The sequence below is a fragment of the Diabrotica undecimpunctata genome, chromosome 1 (assembly GCF_040954645.1).
Source record: "Diabrotica undecimpunctata isolate CICGRU chromosome 1, icDiaUnde3, whole genome shotgun sequence".
In the NCBI taxonomy this organism is placed as follows: Eukaryota; Metazoa; Arthropoda; class Insecta; order Coleoptera; family Chrysomelidae; genus Diabrotica; species Diabrotica undecimpunctata.
The window spans coordinates 130,872,027-130,896,354 of record NC_092803.1 but is presented as its reverse complement, the minus strand read 5'-3'; the positions used below and the strand labels follow the sequence as shown (position 1 = coordinate 130,896,354).

Sequence of the window (24,328 nt, the reverse complement as noted above, 5' to 3'; positions counted from 1 at the left end):
CTTTCCATCTTTTTCTGGGACGCCCTACTGATCTGCTATATGTACCTATTTGACATCTATCAATATACACACAACACAAAAGTCTAAGGATATTTTAATAATTTGACAATACCAATGACATAAATTTCATGACTATATAAATTTGCTTGTACTATAATTGTTGATACAGACACTCACTTCTTATCAAAAAAAAAAAAAAAAAATTGTAAAACTGATAGCAATACGTGTTTTAGAATGTTTTTTATAAGAGACAAAAAAATCGACATTTTTATGTTTTATTTTTAATTTTAGTCACTTTATACCATTCTTGCTTAATAGGTGAGATAAAGATATTGTCTTTTTAGCATGCAACGACAACATTTAACGTTGGAGGAGATGAATAGAGCCGTGGGCCTCCTTCAGCTGGTATGCGACAAACTCAAGTTGCTGACCAGCTGGGTGTCTCCCAAAGCGTCGTAAGTCGTTTGTGGCATCGGTTTAGAGCCACTGGAAGTCCAGCCGAGCAACATCCAGGACGTGGACGCTCTACAACCGTCGCTCAAGACCGATATTTAATTTTAAATGCCAGAAGGCAGCCAACAATCACAGCACCCGAGCTGGTTAATGAATTACAGCTTGCACATAATGTAACAATTAGCAGCAGTACCGTGAGGAATCGTCTCCATGAAGCCAATCTTCGTAGTCGGCGACCACTATGATGTCCACCTCTATCTAGAGGCAATCGCGCGGCAAGATGTACCTGGTGTCAAGAGTTTCAGAATTGGACTGACAATGACTGGGCCATAGTATTGTTCAGTGACGAGTCTAGATATGGATTTCATCCATATTCTCGTCGGATAAGAGTTTGGAGATGACCCGGAAATGGAGAACGATTACGACATCTTCAAGAAGTGTATGCATACAGAGGTAGTACATTAATGGTATGAGGCGGAATCATGATTGACGGAAGAACTGACCTTATTTTCCCACGTGGCTTTCTCAAAAGTCAGCAATATTTGGACACTATTCTTAAACCTGTTGTGCGCCCGTTTGCTACTGCTGTTAGAGAAAATTTTTACTTTATGCATGATAAAGCTCGACCACATATTGCGCATATTGTAACAAACTGGTTGGATAACGAGGGTATTGATGTATTTCCGTGGCCAGCACAATCACCGGACTTGAATCCCATTGAGCATGGGACATGCTCCAACGAAGAATTACTCCACATATGGGCAATATCTACAATGAGTATCAATTAAAAGAGCTTCTGAGAGAACAATGGACACAACTACCTCAAGCACACATTAACAATGTGATTCGGAGCATGAACAGTAGATGTAGAGCTGTGATAAACCAACGTGGTGGTCATACTTTATTTTAAGTTTATATTTCGTATTTTTGACATTTTATAGTGGTATGTGAAACATGGATGATTTTCAATATATTGTTTTTGCTCCAATTTTCTGTTTTTTTGCAATTTATGGTTTTTGACATATTAAACAACAATTTAAACTACAAATTTTGTATTACTTTTTTTAAGTTGATTACAGATAAACAAAATACGTCTATTTATAAAAATATCCCTAGACTTTTGCGTTGTGTGTATATTATTATACAATATTTTCATTTCTACAAGTAGTAACGAGAACTCTAAGGTCGGAGTTAAATTGGGTATGTATTATCTATGTCCCATGATAAGAACATAAGAGAGCTAGATGACAATCAGCACGATTAATGAAACTTAAAAAGAAAAACACCAAACCGATGGAGGCACGATAAAGTTCAAATAAGAAAGAAATGTTTTTTCAAGTAACATTCGTCAGATCACAATAGAGAAAATAGGGGTGCTACACGCCCGGTAACGCATTTTAAAAGAACTGTTAATGACATAAGTTAATATGACAACTTATGATAATAAGGAAATATGGAGTTACTTCTACGCATAAAATGGTATCTGTGTATGGTAAAATGATTTAAAAAAAAATTTATTAAATGCAAAGAAACACACAGGCTGTGAACTAACAGAAATATTCGAATATAACTCAGACCTCAATTCTATAAGACCTTCGTAAGATCTCTTCGTAAGGGTATGATGTATGGCACTAAATGTTGGGCAGTTAAAAACAAATAAGATTAACGAATGCATCTCGTAAAAATAATACTACTTAGATGGACAGAGTAATAAAAAAAGGATACGATTAAAAATCAATACATGAAGAGTAATGAATGTCCTAAGTTTTGGCACAAAATTCGCTAGTTTGAATATGAACAAAAACAAAATAACATCAAGTTGCCTTTGGAAACAAAAGTTTGTTTACTTTGTTTACTGTCAATTGAGATTTATTTATTTTAAAGTTTTCGTTTTAAGATGCTCTATAAATTAGAGATAAAAAAGTATCTACAAGTGAGTTGAGCGGGTACTCAAAGCTGAAATTGTCATCAGAATGAAAACATTTCACGCAGAACTATTTATAGAATACCATGTGTTAAACTTACACGTGGAGAGAAATACACCTTGCTCCAACTGATTATGCAGGGAAAGATCCAAGGAAAGAGAAGCATAGGGAGGCGTAGAATGTCATGGCTGCGCAACCTGAGAGAGTGGTACGGATGTACATCAAATGAACTTTTCAGAGCAGCCGTCTCAAAAGTCCGAATAGCTATGATGATTGCCGACCTCCGCCGCGGAGATGGCACTTGAAGAAGAAGAAGAAGATGTGTTAAACTCCCAAAAAATGGAAGATCACGTGCATTTATTGTACATATGCCAGAGAGATTGGCGAGAAGAGCAAAAAACCAGATTGGAATGTCAACGAGGAGACTGACTCGTCAATAAAGATCTTCTAAGAGTACGATATCGTTGGAATCGAGAAGAAAGACTCTTAAATATCGAAGGCGATGTAAGTGCCTTAAATTCTCTCAAACGCATTTCCTCATACCAAAATGTTGACGTCAACTGAGGCGGATACACTTTCCCAATGAAAAAAATATTATTATAGATGACGAAAAGTATTTCACTTACTCACGAGTAATTCTGAAATGAGGAGAAAGATTGATTTTATAGGGACAACGTAGGATAATGCCCTGATAATAATTCAAACACAAAGCAAAATTTGCTGATAAAATCATTGTCTGGTACGCAATTTCTAACAGGAGTGTAACCGTCCTTTGGTGGGAAGAGTGAGGGGTGAAGCTTTGAATAGTCAAAATTGCTTCAGTTTGCCGACGAACATCATGCTAATGACGATATCATGTTCTGACCAGCCATAGAATCATGTCATTACTCAAGAGATAACCAAAACTTGCTTCGACAACACCACATACCTTTTGTTCCCAAAAACGATAATGGTCCAAACTTGCCGCAGGCTCATCCAATAGAGGATTTTTGAACATTACTGTCTAGACAGGTTTATCATGGTGGATGGGAAGCCCAAGGTGAAGAACAATTTAAGACGACGAATTTACGAAAAACTGGGAGAAATCATCTGAATTCCGTCCAGGACCTCATGCGAGACATTCCAAGAAATTCGCGTCTGGTAGGCAGAATGGGGGAATGGGGATAGTTTAGTTACGTATTGAGTTATTATTTTATCATAACTAGATAGTATTTAAATAAATTTCTTATTAAAAAAATCCAATAAATATTTGTGCCAAAACTTTGGAAATATGTTACTTAGATGTGGCACAAATTATCAACTATTGATACAAAACAGAAATTGCATAGATTAACATGGTTAGCGGTCTTTCAATGCCGAAATCATATTCAACCAATGCGAATCTAAACGATAAATATAAAGTTCCCAAAAGACAAGCTGGGAGATGGATAGAGTAGACATGCCTGTGAAGGACTAATATTGGTTTTATGTAGGAATATTAGTAAGTTAACCGAAAAATATAATTTGGAGAGATCATCCCGTATAGTTGAGATCAATTATCATCATGAGTATATTATCATCCCGAGACAAAAAATTGTTGAGAACGATAAAAGTACGCAAGACTGCATACCTTGGACACATACTAAGAAATAATAAATATAGTCTTCTGCAGGTCATCATGCAGGGTAGAGTCGATGGCAAAAAGGGAATAGGTAGAAAGAGGAAGTCATGGCTGCGAAATATTCGAGACTGGACAAACATGACTGTAGACGAATTATTCAACGTTGCAAAAGATAGAGAAGCCTTTAAAAATGTGGTCGCCAACCTCCGTTAATGGGGACGGCATAGGAAGAAGAAGAATCCCGTATAGTAATAAAAAGAATAATTTATGATAGTAACATATTGCTTCCAACGTAATCTGATTTTTATTATTGATTCTTCTTGTTTATAGCGCTCTAATCTCTTAGCCGATCATCTAACTTCACAGCCGGTCATCTAATCTCATAGCCACTCATAATTTTCGCAGAAGCTGTTTTAATGAGTTACAACCATATAATTCTCTTAGTTTCGTCAGCAAGTTGTATTCTTCCCACACTCTTTGTACCCACTATTTTTCCTTGGATTATGAGCCGCAAGATGCCGTAGTTTTTGTTTTTTCTCTCCTTTCGAATTGCATTTCCGATGGCGAAAAAACGTCGTCCCTTGCCCTACATGTCTCAAATATATGACATACAATAAAGCTGAACCAAATGACAATGCTAGCTAAACTGATATTACGAAATTGAATAGAAATTGAAACAAATCCCACAATCTAAATCTACGATCTAAAACGTTTAAAACTGCTTCTTTTCAATTGCACAAATACGTTTTTCGAAACTAAACTAAAAGCTACAAATTCCACCCAATGCCGTGTTCGTGAAAGTATTTATCGTGGTGTAAGATCGTTGGTAACGTGAAAGTTTAAATTCGGCGTTTTTTAGGTATATTTCAGATCCCTCATATTTGTTGCCAAAACTCAAAAACAAAATTTCATGTTACAGATTTTAAAGATTAAGCTGCAACAACGAGATTAAGATTAAGCTGATCTCACGAAAATAAAAAAAAATGGCAAAACTCGCGCTACGTTTATTTATTTAACATCTTTATAAAAACTAACTTTATTTGCGGCTAAAATTGTATACGAAAGCCGCATTTTTCATCTTTAAAACGAATTTACATTCAAAATCGCCGGTCGCTTCAAGCGTTATTTCTGAGAGAACGGTTCATTGTACAGAAAAAGTGCTAATAAACACTTTTTTTTTTAAATTATATTAGCTACATGATTTCTTTTTTGAAATATGTTTTCTACGGGGTACAGATTCTTGGTATTTTTACGTTTTTCTTCCCCTAAAAGGGAGGATTTTAGGGGGAAGCTCGGAAGTGTGAGTGTCAAACCTTTTTTGCATCTTTTTTGGGGTTTAAAATAGACATTCTCAGCAAAATTCAGTTTGTTCGTCTCATTTTAGAGATTAAATCTCTGACGACTGGACTAAAATCATATGTTTTTAAATACGTTTAGTCCGCCTATATGTAATACACAATGAGAATTGTTGTTTTTTTAATAAAGGTTAATTAAAATGTTAAAATATGTATTATCTTTTTATTAAACTATTCTAAAGTACTGAGACGATATACCGTTACGTACAATTCATCATGACAGGCGACTGTCAAAACCTAACTTAACTACAATTTCCACTCAAACTTGATGGTGAATTCATATTTTGAAACTAAAAACTATCCGCTAATTCCATCAAGAATTGCTTTATACCAATATATACAATGAAACTAAAAACGAAAATCCAACGAAAAACAAATCAACAAAACAGGCAGTATAACTTCAAAGATAAGTGACAATTGTGTTACCAATTCCGGAAATGTACTCGTACTCTTCTGAAAAAGTCGTATTTACACCAATTAGAACCCAGCCGGCAACCAACATAATAATTCAAAATTTATTCCTTTTTATTTGTTAAGGTGGTATAGAAACAATTTTAATTGTGATTATGATTAAACGATAGAGTTAATGCGCTAGTTAGGTCCTGCTGTAGATAAATTAATAATACTAGAACATCAGCAATGAACTCGTCCTTGACACATATTTTAATTTCATATTCGTGTTTGTCATTTTCATAACGATGAGCACAAGTGGGTGTGGGACACATTTTACCAGAAACAATTTCTATTTAGCGAATGTTTACTCTTTAATCTAAAATACAGTGTACATAATGTTTTCAAGCTATTTCCTGAGTTATTTTCGCACATTACAAAATGTTGGACGCCTCGTCAAATAGAAATATGTAGTTAGAAATTCGTGCGTGGAGGATGCGGCATTCGGGTGGAAAAAGGTTTTCACACGAGATGAACTTTGTACATTCATAACTACAAGGATTTTATAACTTTATTTAATTGTACAACAGTCGCTAAAAATAAGAACCAGTAGGCAGCTTTTAATATTTCTTAGTACTTTTAGTTATCTTGGTTATATAACAAGCGAAGTACCTACGTTACTTTCACGGCAATAATTTTAAACTTTTTTCAGAAACTAATTTTCTTTTAGCTAGTACATTTATTTATTTAAGGTATATTAGCGTGACATTGATTTTCAGAAACAATCAAACCGCTGAACTGCAAAGAAGAATCACTTTATGGAAGAATCACCGCATATGGAGCTCTAACAGAGATCTTCAAAAGCAATATGCCAAATTATTTAAAAAATGAAGACGTTCGACCAATGTCTGCTTTTAGTTATGACCTACGACGCCGAAGCCATTTCCTTAACCCAGGCCACAGCAACCAAACTCAGAGTGGCCCTAAGAAGAATGGAACGGATTACTTGGAAATACTCTCAGGCACAGAGTTCGAAACGAAGAAATAAGAAGCAGAACCGGCATCACAGATATCATAGAGCGCAGAGCAGGCCTAAGTGGAACTGGCGGGCCATGAGGCCAGCTGATGGCCAATGAATGAAGGGCGATGGACCCAAAAAATTACTGTGTGGATACGACGAGCAGGCATAAGAAGAAGAGGTAGACCATCCACACGATGGACAAGACAAATTAGAGAAGACATATATTCTGCGTCCAAATATGGCATGTGGCCATATTTGGACGCAGAAGCCTAGATGATGATGATGATGAGCGTGATATTACAGATATCAATACTATATATATATATATATATATATATATATATATATATATATATATATATATATATATATATATATATATATATATATATATATATTATAATTAATTATTACTACAGCTGTTTCAATGCGTCAAGGGTGCATTTTATCTATTATTTAATGTATATCCCGAACATATAATTAGAGCTTCTCTTGAAGATCGCCCTGAAGGTGCCAGAGCCAATGGAATCATCATTAACAATATAAGATATTCCGGTGACACCGTAGTATTAGCAGAAACAGAAGACCAACTAAAAATATCGATGAACATATTATCAGAAGAAAGTCACAGGCTGGGCTTGGACATTAACTTTTCCAAAACCAAAATTCTGGTACTCCACAAAAACCCCCATGAACAAGTTACACCTAACATACAAATAAATGGTATCACCCTTCAGAGTTCCCAAAGCTTTATATACCTGGGCAGAGAATTAAATAGTCAACTAGACCACTCAAAAGAAATTAGAAGAAATAGCAAGATCTGGTTTCATGAATATGCGTAAAATGCTCTGTAACCCCAAGCTCTCATTAAGATTGAGAACACTAGTGTTATGTGTGGTCTCTATTATTATATGGCTGTGAGACCTGGACATTAAAACAGTATCATGTCAACAAATTAAATTCATTTGAAATATGGATGTACCGCCGAATGCTAAATATAAGCTGGACCAGCAATGAACACACGCCCTCTTCTGGTCAATACTATCAAAATTAGAAAGACGTCATATCTAGGACACATAATGCGTCATAGGGAATTTGAGCAGCTCCAGGTAATATTAGAAGGCAAGATTGAAGGTAAAAGGGGCATAGGACGAAAGAAAAAAGATCAAATTGTCCTGCTGCGCGAAATACATGCAGAAAGCTACAAAGATGGGAAAGCTACAGTGGTCATATTCATCAACTTTAAACAAGGTTTTTACAGAGTAACACGGAAAAAAATATATACAAGGCACTACGTGAAATAGGAGTTAATGAAAAATTAAACAGATGTTTAAAGTCAGTGAGGGGTTGCGACAATGCAAGCCACTGACATTGTTGTTGTTCAGTATCCTTCTTGAAATTGTCTTCAAAGAAGCCGGAATCAGCAGGACGGGACTTGTATATCAACGAAAATACCAATGCCTAGCATTTGCTGATGACATATTACTGATAGCCAGAAGTAAACAACAATTAAAAGAAATGCTAAAAAGACTACGAGCGAAAGCAAGAAAGAAAGGGATATACATAAACGAGGAAAGACCAAATGTATGGAATGGATAAAACGAGAACACATACATTACCTGACAATTATCACAGAAGTAAAGATATATAAATTCGAAGAAGTAGAAAAATTCCAGTACTTAGCAGCGACATTCAGTAGGAGACCATATATGAAGGAAGAAATTCAAGTGAGAATTATGGCTGGTAATCGTTGTATCTTTGCTTTAAACAAGTTATTAAAAAGTAAAAACATATCTAGAAGGGTTCAGAGAAGAATATATAAAACAGTGATAAGACCTATGCCAGTGAAACATGGACGATGGACAAATCCTAACAGGTCATGCTTCAAGTGTAGGAAAGAAAAGTCCTCAGGAAAATATTTGGAGGAAAGGTATGAAATTTAATGTGGATAAAAAGAGCAAATATAGGACTAGAAAAGATGTATCGAGAACCAAATATCACACAGATTATAAAGTCACAAAGAATGACATGGTTGGTACATATCCAAAGGTTGCATAGCAGCAGAAAAATTTTGTGAGGCAAAGTAAAGAAGAGAATTAAGCACGACTTACTCCAAAGTTAATTAAGACTTAAAAAGCAAAATACTCAGGGTCACATTAAGTACAACATGGACATTTTTGTAATATTTTTTTCATATATTTATTTTTCGCAAGAATTTGGTAAAATGTTAAAGCAAATAAAAAAGAAATATCTACAATATATTTGTTGCTTGTATATAATTATGAAGTAGGAATATTATATTGATTAATAATAACGAAACACTCGATTTCGTCCACTAGACAATTGTATTTTTTAGTTTTAGTATACTGATCAAGACTTTTTCAAGATCAACCAAGGTTAGATGGATTTAAAACCACTGTAGTGTTCCATTTTCTTACAATAATTTGAAATAATAATAACCACGTAGGTTTGCATGCAATAGTTTTCAATTAAAACTTATATCGTACATAAAAAACATTTATTTGTAGATTAAAAATACGTGATTTTTAACTTTAATAATTAATTTAAGATTGTTTCGAGCGAGGATAACTCAAGAAGTGTAGACAGGAGAATATAAAATATCTATAATGACACTAATAAATTATATTCACTATTAGTTATACTATAAATTGAATTACAATATAAAAAATTACCTTACTTCCGAACTTCCACCCCCTGAACATACTCTCGCATCACTCATTCCACCTTTGACATCTTATTTAACCACTGCATGATGAAAGCGGAAGAAGCCGATGAACACTATCAAGGTCGAACCGTAGTTCACATCCATGTCGACCAAAATATTAGACAAATGTCATTTCCCGCACGGAGAAATGGAAAACGAGAGAAAATCGAATCAAAATGGACAACAGCGAGACCGGCAAAACGGCATGGACGGATAACACACTCTGGCGACGACGAGATGCTTCCGCGTGTGACGTCACACTGCCAGGGATCGTCCACAGCCGCCTAACTTAGAGACGGGGGTGTTATTTACACCGAACTACTCGGGATCACCGTTACATAAGCCCTTCCACAAAATGTATTTTTAGAACGCTATTAAAACTTAAAAGAAAACAGAATGTCAAATAAAATTTTAAAAAATGAATGGCACTAGTATGTATTATACTGGTAAAAAAGAAAAGATGAATAAACAAGAAAATATAACGATGACCGTCAGTAGGGATGAGGTATTAGCTGTGCTTTTAAAAAACGAATATAAGATTGGATATATACAAATCATTGAAAAAAGTACAAAAAAATTAAATAAAGTTAGCAACATTAGCAGTAGAACCTTTTATCATGGTCGCAGTATGATATTGTGGAAATACTTAAACACTCAATATTAAAGATGACGAGAGATAATTCAGGCAATGGTATACGGAGAGGTTTAGATATCTGGGAATAGATACAACTAGTTAGGGAGATGTTGAAGAAGAAGTACGACAACAAAGCTAAAGCAAGTAAAGCGGCGGGATCTCTTAATGACACAAACACCCACTACAAGACAAAAACAAGACGAGATGACTACTAGAAACAACAGAGATTAAAATACCCTGACGAATATCAGGGAAAAATCTGTTGGATAGGAAGAGAAGCGAAAACATAAGAAGAGCACGCAATATAGAAGACATAAACGTATTTGTGACGAAACGGAACCAGGAGTGAAACGAACACATAGTATAATGACAGAGGATAGGATAGTACGAATAGCAGATAAGTCACCAAATGGACGAAGAAGTAATGGCAGACCAAGAAAAAGATGGTGCGACAATTTAAACAATTTAGGAAGCTAATCCTGAAGAAGAAACAGGCTTTAAAGCCTACATACAAGAAGGAAGAAGAAGAAGAAGTATACTGTAATTTTTTTTTCAATAGCCGGTTTTTGTTGTTATAATTGGTCGTACTGTAGCCAATTGGTTTATTGTACATCTTCCATTCGTGTAACTTTAGAGCTCTAGTTTTACTGTTAACGACACTTCATAGCCGGAACCGACAGTTTTACGTTCTCTCCGAAGAACGGTGACGGTTCAGTAAAATTAAAAATTAAAAAATTCCTAGTGTATGTGCCTGAGTCGAACCCGGGCCCTTCGACTTGATAAGCCAGTATAGTCGCGGTAATATATATTGTAGAACGCTTTAAATGCGGCGACGTTTGATCCCTTCTTTGTTGTTGCAACCTACCAGATGTCGTTTTAGTAAGACAAGCGTTTTAGTTGGGAAACAGTTTATTAGTAGAGCGGTAATTCAATTATTATGAATAGTGATGTGGCATGCAATAGTTCACAGCACTGATTTTGTATAAAGTGACAGTGCCGGTGTGAATGTAATTCCTTTAAAAAATAAACACCCGTAAAGAATATTTGAATGCATTTAAATGCTAAAACACGGCAAGTATGTTTCAATATGTACAAAAATCTACATAAGAAATTCAGCTTTGATACAAGCAACTTCTGATTTAACAGATATTCCACTTTCAACTATACAAAATAGTTAAAAGTGAACCCAATCATCGCAAGAAGCGATGTGAATACAAATATTCAAGACATTTAGATGCTTCAGAAGTAAAATGTAGAATAGAAGAGGCTAGGGAAGAAACGCATTTTTAAAAATGAAACAACTACAATCTAATTCTGCAATATCGTATCCTACTACATGCGACTGGAAAACTGAGATTTAGAGATTCCGCCGCATTCTAAAACATCCATGGACTGACCATATGAAGAAGTTTAAGACGTATGAATAGAGATCATGAATTGTAAGCTTGTTAAAAAACGGAAACCATCTTATCTTGAACATATATTCAGACAAGAGGGATATAACTTCAAAAAATGTTTATTCAAAAAATTCCTTTATAAAAGGCATATTAATATAAAAACCCTATCGGGCTACATCACAGAACGTTTTCGGAATAACTATTCCACCATCAGTGCTATCTGGATTTACATGTTTGAAGCCACTAAATATATGGCTAAAAACCCTTTAAATGTAGTTAGATCAACTTTGAATTACATCTTTAATATTAAAAAACTATTAAAAAAAATTTTACACATTACTCGTAACTGGCACAGCTTACTCTTAAAGCCGCTGGTGTAAACCAACCTTAAATAAAACTGTATTTTTCTGTACCTTTCGCGGTGTTTATTATTAAACTACATTCCACAATATAGTTGCACTATAAAAAATTTTGATTTTGACCAAATATATTATTTAAGGCCTATGAATATTTAAATTATGGTTTTCCCCTATATACGTGATTCCGTGGATTACAATATTATACTATTTCTCAAGTTGCCAAGATATAGCTATCAAATTTCCATTTGCTACTTGAACATTAAAAGATATTTAAAAAATTAAACTGTACAACAATGGTCAACATATTATCATCAAAAACGTCGAATTTAAGGTGTTATCCCTCAAAATAAGAACGAGATAGAATACTGAAAATATTGGGTCGTTCAGATCATGCAATATCTCTTGATCTCCAGACAGGCGTGATATCCCATACTGTCGGCTTTACCAAATTATTCTGATGTGATATTGTTATTATATTATTCTCATAATACAATGGACAGTTAGGAAAATTAATATTTTATTATGTTAATGTTAAAGAGACATTTACACATTCATTGTTTTGAACATGTTAAACTTTTATAAAAACAGATGGGTAAGTCATATTTAATTTATTGTGTAGTTAGTTTACTGTTAACTTGGGCCGTACTTCTTATTAATGTCAACTACTTTGTTCATTGAAAACTGTAGTTTCTAAGGCTCCTTGAAAAATTGCTTCTAAGTAGATGTTGAAGTGCTGCAAACGTCTATATGTGCAGCAGATACAGGTGTCCAAAAAATGGAACAATACTATAACCATTCTTTTACATAAAGAAAGAGATAGAACGGACCTAGAAAATTATAGACCTATTATCAGGTTGAACCACATATACAAGCTATTCACTAGGTTAATGACATTTAAGATTGGAGAAAAAAAATAGATTTCTACCAAACGAGGGAGCAGGCAGGATTCCGACCAAATTATGGTACCAATGATCACCTCCATACAGTAAAGACACTCATTGAAAAATCTATAGAATACAAAAAACCTCTTGTCCTCACTTTCATAACTTTTCATAAAGCGTTCGACACGACAACTTATTTACAAGATTTACAAAAATGCCACTATGATACACGATAAAATCCGACCAATAAAAATAAAACGTGGGATAAGGCAAGGAGATACATTGTCACCGAAATTATTCATAACGGCATTAGAGTATGCCTTTAAGATGGTCAATTGGGACCACAGATGAGTAACAATAGACGGCGAAAAGCTTAACCATCTCCGTTTCACATATGACATTGTCCTTATCACTGATAATTTAGGAGAAGCCACAGATATGCTAAATGAATTGGACTTTGCATGTTCGAAGGTGGGCCGCAGAATGAACTTGACCAAAACTGTGGTAGTGGTAGAACTGTGTAAAAGTGGTAGAACTGGTGGAGAAATATACGTATTTGGGTCATAAAATAAGAATCAGCAGGGATAACCAAACATGCGAAATCCAAAGACGAATTACTTTAGCGTGGACAGCCTTTGGAAAACTGCGAGACACACTTAGGGCCAAACCAATTAACCCCAAAAGAAAAGTATTACCAATGAGTATTAGCGGTCATGACCTATGGGGCGGAAACTATGACTCTAACCAAGACTACAGCTTCGAAATTGAGAGTGGCACAGAGACGAATGGAACGGTCTATGCTGGAAGTGACGTTGCGGGACCGAATAAGAAACGAAGATCTGCGAAGAAGGAGGAGTATTGCTGATGTTGTGGAACGCACAGCGGAACTGAAATGGAACTGGGCAGGCCATGTAGCGAGAATGCATGACTCCCGATGGACGAGCAAAATTACGAATTGGAGGCCAAGAGCAGACAAACGTGGTATAGGAAGACCAGTTACACGTTGGGCTGACGAGATCAGGTGTATCAATGGAGGAGTTTAAGAGAGGCATATGTCCAGCAGTGGACGTGATAAATGAAGGCTGGATGATGATGATAATGATGATGATGATGATGATGACATGTTGAATTTGGTGTTGATAATGACGATGTGTTTTATTAAATAGTGAAGTTGTTGTAATGGCAGACTAACTTGGATTGCTGGAATTTATGAGATATCCATGTGTATGACGTGTTTTGTCCTATGCTCAATCTCCGAAGAATATATTTGTCTTGATCTTTTTATTGGTTGAAGTTTGTGGTAGAAAATATTTGGTTGCAGAAGACTCAACTTGGTATTTATTAATTCTCTTAGATTAAATAATCTAACTATACCTCTTTAGAGATCTACCAATGTTTGAATTTCTGTGACTGTGTTCAGAGAATATTCTTGTGTTGCTGCTAGGTCCGCTTTTTAATTACCTGTAATGCCAAGGTACGATAGAGTGGCGACCTAAGTCCACTGGCTATGTTACTGGCTTACCGGTTTGATCTCCGGTAAAGACACCAGAAATGGTTTAATTACTAATTTAACTAAGCCGCCAATGTTCTTTGGAGAGCACGTAAAGCCATCGGTTCCGGCCATATAAGCAGTTAACACGAAGACCTGAGCCAGAAGACCTAAAAAATTGTAACCGTAAAATCGCCAGTTTGCATATATTGAGAAAGATTGCATACATTCTGGATTTCCTGATCTAATGGATAGGGAGAATGTATGTTTCTTACGGAGTAAATTGATGACAAGGAATCATGATTTGATGACAAAATTCTTGGATTTAATTTTATGTCAATTAATAATTTATGTGTGAATTCTTTCCACCAAACCTATTATGTAATTTTGTGTAAATCTGTGTTCCCAATAATTAATCTTTTTATATCCATAATTAGAGAGATTAATTATGTACTAAAGACATTTTCGAGAATACCGAAACTTATTGAGATTGGGTATTTAAACTTATAAAGAATTGAAAACAAACAAATCATTTTCAACTATATTAAAATTGAGAATGGCATTTCCATTCAATAACACAAGTGTTTTTCTATAGCGTAATACCCAGTTGTTCCCATCTTCTACCTTTATTATTCCCCTTCGTATAATTTCGCTCGTATTCGTATGCCGGGGGTGTAAAAAACGGAAAATACAGGAATTGTTTAAGCCGTTCAGGGGTTAATTATAGGTTAGGGGTGTTATATGGAAAAGTTTGAACCCATGTTGGGGTGTTGAGAGTCGATTTCGTATGGTTGACTGTGATGGATTGGTGCTAGAACGTGTTATGAATAAATATCGATTTGTATGACAAATGTTTTCAAACTAAATCATTCTGACTTCGTCAAGTGCGAAGTTATTGAGAAATTTTGTATGATTTCAATATTAATTATGAGTGGATTTTGCACAATTGTGTTGGATGGAAAATATATATGGAGTTTTCAAATTGTTATTCTGTAAAAGAGTTTTTATGTTTTACATGTATATTATTGTTTTTTTTTTTAATTAATATAACTTCTAGAATTATTATATTAAAAATGTTTTATGCACAATAAAACTGTAATGTTTTAAGTTAGATATTGTTTTTTATATAATACTTAATACACGTTGCTTTCTAAGTTTCAGAATAATGCAAACATCATCTTAACTTAAACTCCATTTTAATATTCTTGTATAGAGTTAAATTTTTCTAGTTTCATCTTTATGGTATTTACGTATTTACTTTTTGTATTTATCTGAATTTAAGAACAGCTCATATTATTTTTTCATAACAACATAACTATTTGTAAATAACTTGTTCAGTAGGGTTTTGTTGAAGTGAAGGGAGCATGCGACATCTCCTAGGGAGCAATCAGAAAGATAATTCCGCGAATAGATGTAACAAGCTGCAGGTGGATAGACAGAATGCTGAAGAGCCATGTTAGACACGCAATATCACAGTCGAATACAGTATAAGCAAAGATAGACAAAGCCTGTACGAAGGGAGAGTCTTATCTCCTCTTTTTTTGGTATCTGGTCATAGATGGGTTGATGCTAGAATCAACAACGGCTGACATCATCTAATGATTTATGCGAATGACCTGGTCATCTTAGTGAACAGTCAACTTAATGGCTCCGTCAAATATTAAATACCATAGACACTTCCTTTTGATGAAGCAAGGTAAAAAGAATTACACCCCTTGGAATTAGGGGGGATCTGATAAACACACTAATGGCAGCTATAGAAGAAGCCCTACTGCATCTCCCTTCTGTGTACATCGTTATAAGTAGGGGAGGTGAGAATCAAAAGTGGGGAAAAATAAGCACACAACCCAGGCTGAAGGGTTACACTTGATACATAGAAGGGTCTAAAACTGCAGAAGGGTAGGATGCAGAAATGTATAGTAGAGGTGGAAATGTAAATATTTCTACCCCACTAGGAGAAGGAAGCACACAACCCAGGCTGAAGGGTTACACTTGATACATAGAAGGGTCTAAAACTGCAGAAGGGTAGGATGCACAAATGTACAGTAGAGGTGTTGGAAATACTTGGGATAGAAATAAATATTTCTATCCCACTAGGAAAATATACCTGTGTTCCAGGCAGATATTCATGCAATCTCGTATTGTTCAAGAGAAATTAACATGAGTGACTGAATTTAAGTGGCTCAATATATGCACAGGTATAAGGCGAGAAGAAAACGACAGACTAGTGGAACAGACAACTAAGTGACTCCAAAAACGTATTATACCCATCCACTAGGGTATATCTGGAATGAGTATCATGACCTCATATATTTTGTTCAGTAAGATGTGCGGTTCCTGCATAGTATCGGCCAAAATAACTGTATCAGCAGCATAGCTCAAACTGTCGAAACAGAATTTCTTTTTCCATGCTTCAAAATAAATAATTTTCTGTTTTTTCATGATTAACTTCAATAGAAAATGATTCCTGATTGATTGAGAAGCTCTATGTCAATTATTTCTTGTATATTAATATTTTTCTCCAGATTTCGGATTACATTGTCCCTTGCTACAAATGTGTCTACTTTTTGTTTATTATCTACTCCACTATTCATTTTCTATTAGTTTCTCTTAATGGCTGAATTTGTCTATCGGTCTAATAAATTTTGTAGTTGCTGTATAACGATTCTAATTTAAATTTTAAATTTGGAATTTTAGTTTTTGTGCCTTTGATTGCGCCATTGATCAACCATCAATTTTTCCAAATTTCCTTTTAATTTTACATTTGTGTATGATGTAATTTTTTCTCACAGTTTTAGCCAAAATCTCCTACTCCTGACAGCTCTGTGGCCGTTTTTAATACATAATTTGGTCTTAACTTCTAGACTCCATTTCTGAACAGGGCGTTTAATTGAATGAAATAGGAAATGTAAATGGAGAATGATTAATATCCTGAATATAGATCCTAATACCAACAAGCAGACAAAAACAAGGCGTGTAATTCGATTTACAATACAAGCGTTGCCAGACTGAAACAATTACGAAAATAACATGGCGGATTTATATAATTGATTGAATCCGATAAAGTTTTATTAATTACACAGTAAATATTAAAAATAATCACGTTTTGCGGTCTATTTCCATGGGAATTGATCCGGCAGTTTTAATCAACTTTATGTCGAATATACGAAAGCAGAAATTGTATGCAATTACAACAAGAATGTTTACCTAGGAGCAAATCAATCAGGTTTATTGAAGTAAAACAATACGAGTCTCATGGCCAGCACCGCATTTGAACTATGCAATTATATGAAACTTAAAATAGAACTTTATTATGAAGCTATTTTCTTGTGGCATCTTAATACAATTTTCTATTTCTGGGTTACTGGGAGTTACTCAATTTTACTCTAAAATAAGTTTATTTTGACGTGTCGACTTCCACTTTGGAAATCGTTTTCAAAATACAAAAAAAGAACGATTTCCGAAGTGAAAATCGAAACGTCAAAATAAACTTATTTTAAAGTAAAGTTGCAGAGTATTCACATTAAAAACAGTACAAAGAATATTATTACTTATAATAACTTTTTATTAAATCATAATTGCAAGAAAGGCCTGTATAGATTTATTTTTAGTAGTTGCTTTCTTTTTAATCAGAAGAGTTTTTCCAAGTTAGCAGGGAATTAAGATGAAATTCCCATTTCTTGAGCTTAGAGCTTTTGCTAGTTTTCTAATCTTACAGCAGATCATGTTTCCGTTAGCACAGTAAAGTTCTGTACGGTTTGGAGTATGTATAATATGGAACCCAAAACACTAGCTTAAGTATCCTTCTTCATAACTATAAGGAATTATGCTTGGTCATTTATTGATACCTGTATGAAAGATTATCACTCAATTGACTGCAATTGCTTACCTTGACTGAGCCGGCTTCCTCCACTCTACTTATGTAATCATCCTTTTCTTTTTTTCTGTTCAGTATCCACTCCGTTACTCCTTGTACATTTCATTTACCTCTGATGTCTCTTATTTAATCGCTCACCGTATTTTTTGTAATTCTTCTCAGCATTGGTTTGATTTAACTTATTTCTCTACTATTAAGTCCAATTATTAATCTGGTCTAACGTCATTTTGCAGATTTTGTACTGCTTCCTCATGCTTATTTCCAACTAATATAATTGTCGTATCATCAGAGACTGTAGCAATAGTATCTTAGAGAACTGATCGAAGAACACTTTCTTGTGGGACACCAGCTCTTATTTGTCTCAGATCAAGAAATGCTTCTTCCTGATTGATTTTGAAGCATCTGTCTGATATAGATATGATTTAGTAGTAAGGAGTACTGCTCTGGGAGGTAACGGCGGAGTTTAGGTGTTAATCCTTTGTGCCACACTTTGTCAAAAGCTTGTATCACACCCAAGAAAATGGCGGAGCAAGCTTTTTTCTCCTCCAGTGCCATTTCTATAATGTTAGTGATCCTGTGCGCTTGATCAATAGTAGAACTAATTTCTCTAAATCCAGTTTGAGGCGGTGGAATTAAATTTCTTTCTCCGATTCTTAGTTTAAACCTTTGCAGTAGCAACTTTTCATAAAATTTTGATATCACGGTCGGAAACAGTGGATACTTCGTGTGGTGGTTTGCCAGGTTTGGGCATCATTATCTTTTCTGCCGACATATTTCAGTTTATGAGGCATTGAAGAGATACGTTAGTTTTAAAATTTTATATATATATATATATATATATATATATATATATATATATATATATATATATATATATACATATATATTCAGGGATTCTACAGTATTCACTGCCTTCCCTCGCTCAACCGTTTCCATATCTCTCTGTTGTCCCATTTTCCATCGTTTAGACCTCTCTTACTCATGGCGTCGTCTACTTCGTTCCTCCAGGATTTTCGGGGTCGTCCTCTTTTCCTCCTTCCTATGGGGCTCCATTGAGTTATTCTCTTTATCCATCTGTTGTCGCTGATTCTTCTTACATGTCCATACCACTTTAGTCTTTTCGGTTCTAGATATGTTAGTATGTCTGTTTCTATTGATGTTCTTTGCTTTATTTCGTCATTACCTCTCCTATCCATTCTTGTTACTCTGCAACATCTTTGCAAACATTCCATCTCTGTTGCTACTATCTTACTGCTGTTTTTCTTGCTTCTGATCCAATTTTCAGCCCCATATGACATAATACCTCGCACTAATGTTTTATAAATCTGTGTTTTTGTCTTCATATTTAGGTGTCTATCCCACCATACTGAGTTAAGTTGAGCTATAATAAGCTTAAAGCCAGGTGCTTTCCTCGAGTTGATGTGTTTTATCTCTGCTTCTAGTTCTTTAGGAGTAACCGGGTTGATTTTCGTTCTATCAATATTTACTTCAATTTGAGCTTGAAGTTATTCTCCATTATTTGACCGGAATGTGTTGTTTAAATAAGCTGCGAATCTTTCACTTTTTTGTTACTTACTGCGTACCCAACTACCATCGCTATTTCTAAAGGGAGGCTTCTGCAAGATCGGTCTCTTAAGCCGTTTTGTTGCTTTCCAAAGGGAGTATTCAGTGGTCTGATCAGTAATTAGTTCATTGAGATAATCTACAATGGACTATTGTTGAATAAGATTGATTTCACGCTTTAGTTGCTTGGGTAACATTTTTCAGTACAGTTTCTCTCCAGAGTTTCTGGTTCGATGCCATCTAAATCGTATTCTTCTTGTTTTTAGCTATCATATCCCTTATTTATTTAGGATAATTATTACCTTTGGTTCTTAGAGTTATAGTTGGTGTATTATTCCAGGCTGCGTGTTGGATGTTATTAGTAATCTAGATGGCAAATGAATAAGACATTTTTCATTTGTTTTATACATCTTTCCTCATTTCTCAGTCTCCTTTGATGAAGGCATTCCCCAACGAATGAAATTTTTTGGAGATATTGTGTTTCAAACTCTTAATTTAACCAGTTCCGTTTCTTAGATCTAACCTTTGATTTAACGTATATTGATTGCGCAAGAAAACATGTGACGGATGAACAAAATACCGTGTACACCACAAATATAATGGTTTGTGGACATCCATATAAACCTACGATGCACTTCTATAGAAACGGAACCTAATACTGGTAAAAATAAATAAGCATAAACCTTTACAGTACATCATGTGAACATAAGAAATTGTACTTGAACGACTAGTGAAAAAAAATCTGCGAACAAAAGTTTATATAGTAAAAATTAGAGATATGATGTCTTTATTGTCTAATTCAGTAATGAAGTATTACTTTTCTGTAACAACCGACTTTACGGACATACTTAATAAGCTTTTACATTTAGGCGTTCTTCGTTTTAACATAAGCAACACATATTCATCTGACCTTTTAAGGAGCGAAATAATTCCAATATCGTCAATCCGGCACTGTTAAACGTAAGGTTATATTAACTGACCTCTTTGACCTAAATCTTCCGACTTTATCTCAGCAAAAAATCTTGTTTATACTCCTTTTTCGTATATATCTGATCCATCGGCAAAGTCGTAAGACAATTACCAGGAAATATAGTCACGATTAAGGGTGAAAAATGTGCAATTGAGGAGAAAGAAATTGAATAGCATACTAATATTAACAATTACTGCCGTGAAATTAATATTAAATGAGATCTTATGTACCGTCGACCATTTCCGAGTTGTACAATGGATGTTTCATTCTTGATTTGAATTTTAAATGGATTGCTTTAATTGAATTTTATGCCTAAAGTGTTTATGTGATGAATTAGAATGTTGTGAAAATTAAATATAAAAACATGTACCTTCTTCACATACTAATAACAATAAACATAGTTTATGTAATATAAAACAACGTTTTTTCTGGGCTTATAGTCCATGGTCTAGAATTATTTATTCCTGATTTTTCGTCTATAGCTGGAGTAGATAATATCAAAGGCGATCCAACATAAGAAGTAGTAAGATAAATTGCCCCAATACCACAGAAGCTAGATAACTGTTACCAACGTTACAAGCAAAACCAAAAAGCTAATATTTAAGACAATAGTGAATGATTGTGAAGGAGATACTAAATGACGAAATAAAGAACTTTGAAACGGAATCCAAATAGAAGGAGAAAAACAGGACGTCTTAGATTACAGTGGAACGGACAAATAAAAACAGCAATGGAAAAAAGACAAGAAGATATATATGACAAGAGGAAATGGAGATTGGGATGCGGTAAACAGAATATGCTGTGTAATGCCAAGAATAAGTAAGTGAGTAAGTATAATAAACGAATGAAAATACATACTACATTTCCTATGTATTGTTTTAAACCGCATTTACTAACGTTAGCCAGTAGCCATTAAAAACCAAGATTTATACAGACCAGATATACAGCTAGAACAGAAATGGTGTTAGATCCTGTAGGTAAGAAAGAATAATAGGAAATATGGTTAAACAGTACCAAATTTATACAAAGAAGTTGGCCCAGTTACACAATTACTTTCACGTGTTTTTCTAAAATTTTATGCAAAATTTCTACATATATATCGAAATAGTTATAAGTATATTTATTAAAGTCTGATGAGCAACAAAACAGCCATAAGTATAGCGGTCAGATAAAGAGAGCGCGTCATTTAATACACTGATCACAATACTTCTTTTTGTGCAGCATTCTTAGGTACATTCTAAACTTACCTACATGTTCAAGCTGTTATATAAAATTTGGATAAAATAGACATTTTGGTAGACATATTACTATTTCGTGTTTATCCGATTTTTGATGTAAAATGACCACCCAGAGGTGCCTTAAGACATATTTTCCATTGTTTTCATCTCAACCGTTATAATGCCTGATTAGTCATCAATAAATTCATCTAAATTTTATTGTACTATGATTTCTGTATGATGAAATAATTAAGCAAAAGTTACTAATTTAATGAAAATTTTTAACATAAAAGTCAATATAAAACATCAAAATCTAACAACAAAGTAATATGTTTAATAATCTGTGTAATCAATTTCGTTTTGAAACAATAGGATCCATTCCTGTGTAAGAAGATTTTGAAGACCTTGTCTAGTATAAACACTGTGCAGAGAGGAGCAGTCCGTCTCTGAAGCATATCCCATACATGCTCGATGGGATTAAGATCTGGCGATTGTGCTGGTTACGGTAAAAGTGTAATAGCCTCATAATAAAACCAATCTCTTACTGTTACTTAGTATGTAGCCTTGCATTATCCTGCATGTAACGCAAATCAGGACCCGCGGTAGTGGCAAATGGAAGGACAACAGGTTTTAAGATACGATCAATATATTGGGATTGATTCAAAGCGCCTTCTATAAAAACAGGAAGAGTTGGATGATGAAAAATTATTCCAACCCACTTATATCATAACTTTCTGACCACTATGTAGACGAACACTTTATACATGCCGGAGTCTCTTCTGTTGACCAGGTCCTCTCCAAACTCTCACTCTTCTTAAATCAGGGTAGAGACAAACCCTAGCTTTATCTGTTAATAACACAGAACTCTATTCTTGTAAGCCCCACTACGCTTGTTATTGTGCCCACCTTAATCTAAGTGCTCGGTTTCCACGACATGGGAACCTTCAATAGATATCTGGCGTGCAGGTCAGTTTCATGTAATCTATTCCTCAAAGTTTGGTTACATACAGTGATGTGGGTATTTTCTAGGGCCCCATAGGATTTACGTGCAGTGATATGCACATTTCGACGAGCAAATCCTACCACATACCAATCCCGTCGAGGAGCAGTTGCACTGGTACAAACAAATGGGTCTTAAACACTCGAAGCTTCGAAGAAAAGATTCAAAGATCTACTAGATTGACCTGCAAATTATCCTACGTCTCCTAAGAGAACACTATCACTTCAAGGGCCACATGAATAAAATTGGACTAACAGAAAGTGCGAATTGCAGATTTTGTCAGTCAGTCTCTAGACGAGGCTTTCTGCGCAACTGTCCAGTTTTGGATAGGTTAACGGTCCATACATTTAAGCATTATGAACTCGGTCCCTACGACTTCGTAGAAGTGTAACCAAAGGCCACTTTAACCCATGTATGAGACACAATAGTCCTCTTAGGTCGAGTGGAAGGGTGAGTAAGCGCCCACTTATATTGAACCTCACCTAACCTAATATAAAATGTTTTTTCTCATGAAAACACTTAAAAAATAGATTAAACCCTTAATTCGAAGAGTTATTCTACACAAACAAAAATTAAGATTTTTGTTTCAAATACTCAAATTAAAATATAAACGCTGATAATAGTATGTAAGAGACTGAAGTGGGAATTGTCTTAATTGTTTTTGTGGACTTCACTCTAGATTCTAAAAAAGTTAGTGGAAAAAGCAATTCTGTTGTGTAAACATAACTTTCATTTTAAACTTTTAGATATTCCAAAAATATTTAAATAAAAAGTTTTAATCAATGCAGCTTAGTTAAACTTGAGACCAAATGTTTTCAATTTAACTGAGCACTTCTCAGATAACAAAGGTCGTTCTGTACGATGACTTTAAAAAATAAAAGTAAAACTATCCGCCAGAACAAAGACCGAACTACATTCAAACTCGTTTTTTTTTTTTCAATTCAAGTGCTCCCCTTAACTTCTGCATTTCACATCGGCTGCATGAAGTTTTGCATAGAAGTTATCCTGCAATAAAAATCGATATGATATTATGCAAAAGAAAATGTACGCTAGGTCAATATGTGACCTGAATTTAAAATGGAATTCGCTTAGGGCGAACCAATGTATATATAGATCTGCTTGATTAAACTTTTTCCTATTCCATTTCTTAAGCTAGAATTTATACAAGACCAAATTGGTTATTAAAAAGATGATGGATGAGGAGAATATTTTATTAAAATTTAAGTTAAAAGCATTTTGGAACATGGCGACAATAAGTATTTAAACTTTATTAATCGCAAAGACTAGGTTTGATCAAGAGAAGTGTAATAGGGTTTTTGTATTATATATTAATATTTTTAATTATATTTTCTATACAATAAAATCTTAGATCAAAAAGTCAATATGAAGATTGATTCGACATACTTATAACATGTATGAAATGAATCCCTTTAACCCCAAAGCGATTAAAAACGGTTAAAGGATTTTTTATT

At 34.5% G+C, this 24,328-nt stretch overlaps 1 protein-coding gene across 6 annotated transcripts in view; it reads right to left on the bottom strand.

Annotated features, from left to right (window-relative positions):
* pico (ras-associated and pleckstrin homology domains-containing protein pico) overlaps positions 1 to 24,328 on the bottom strand; it is a 639,385-nt gene that overhangs the window by 36,461 nt on the left and 578,596 nt on the right. Inside the window, exon 1 of one of the 6 annotated variants that reach the window (XM_072519686.1) lies at positions 9,438 to 9,684. The exons of the other annotated variants lie outside the window; for them this stretch is intronic. Coding sequence (XP_072375787.1) covers positions 9,438 to 9,467 — 30 coding nt within the window. The 5' untranslated portion in view covers positions 9,468 to 9,684. Of the gene's footprint in view, positions 1 to 9,437; positions 9,685 to 24,328 lie in introns of those variants that run through there. 6 annotated transcript variants of the gene reach the window in all.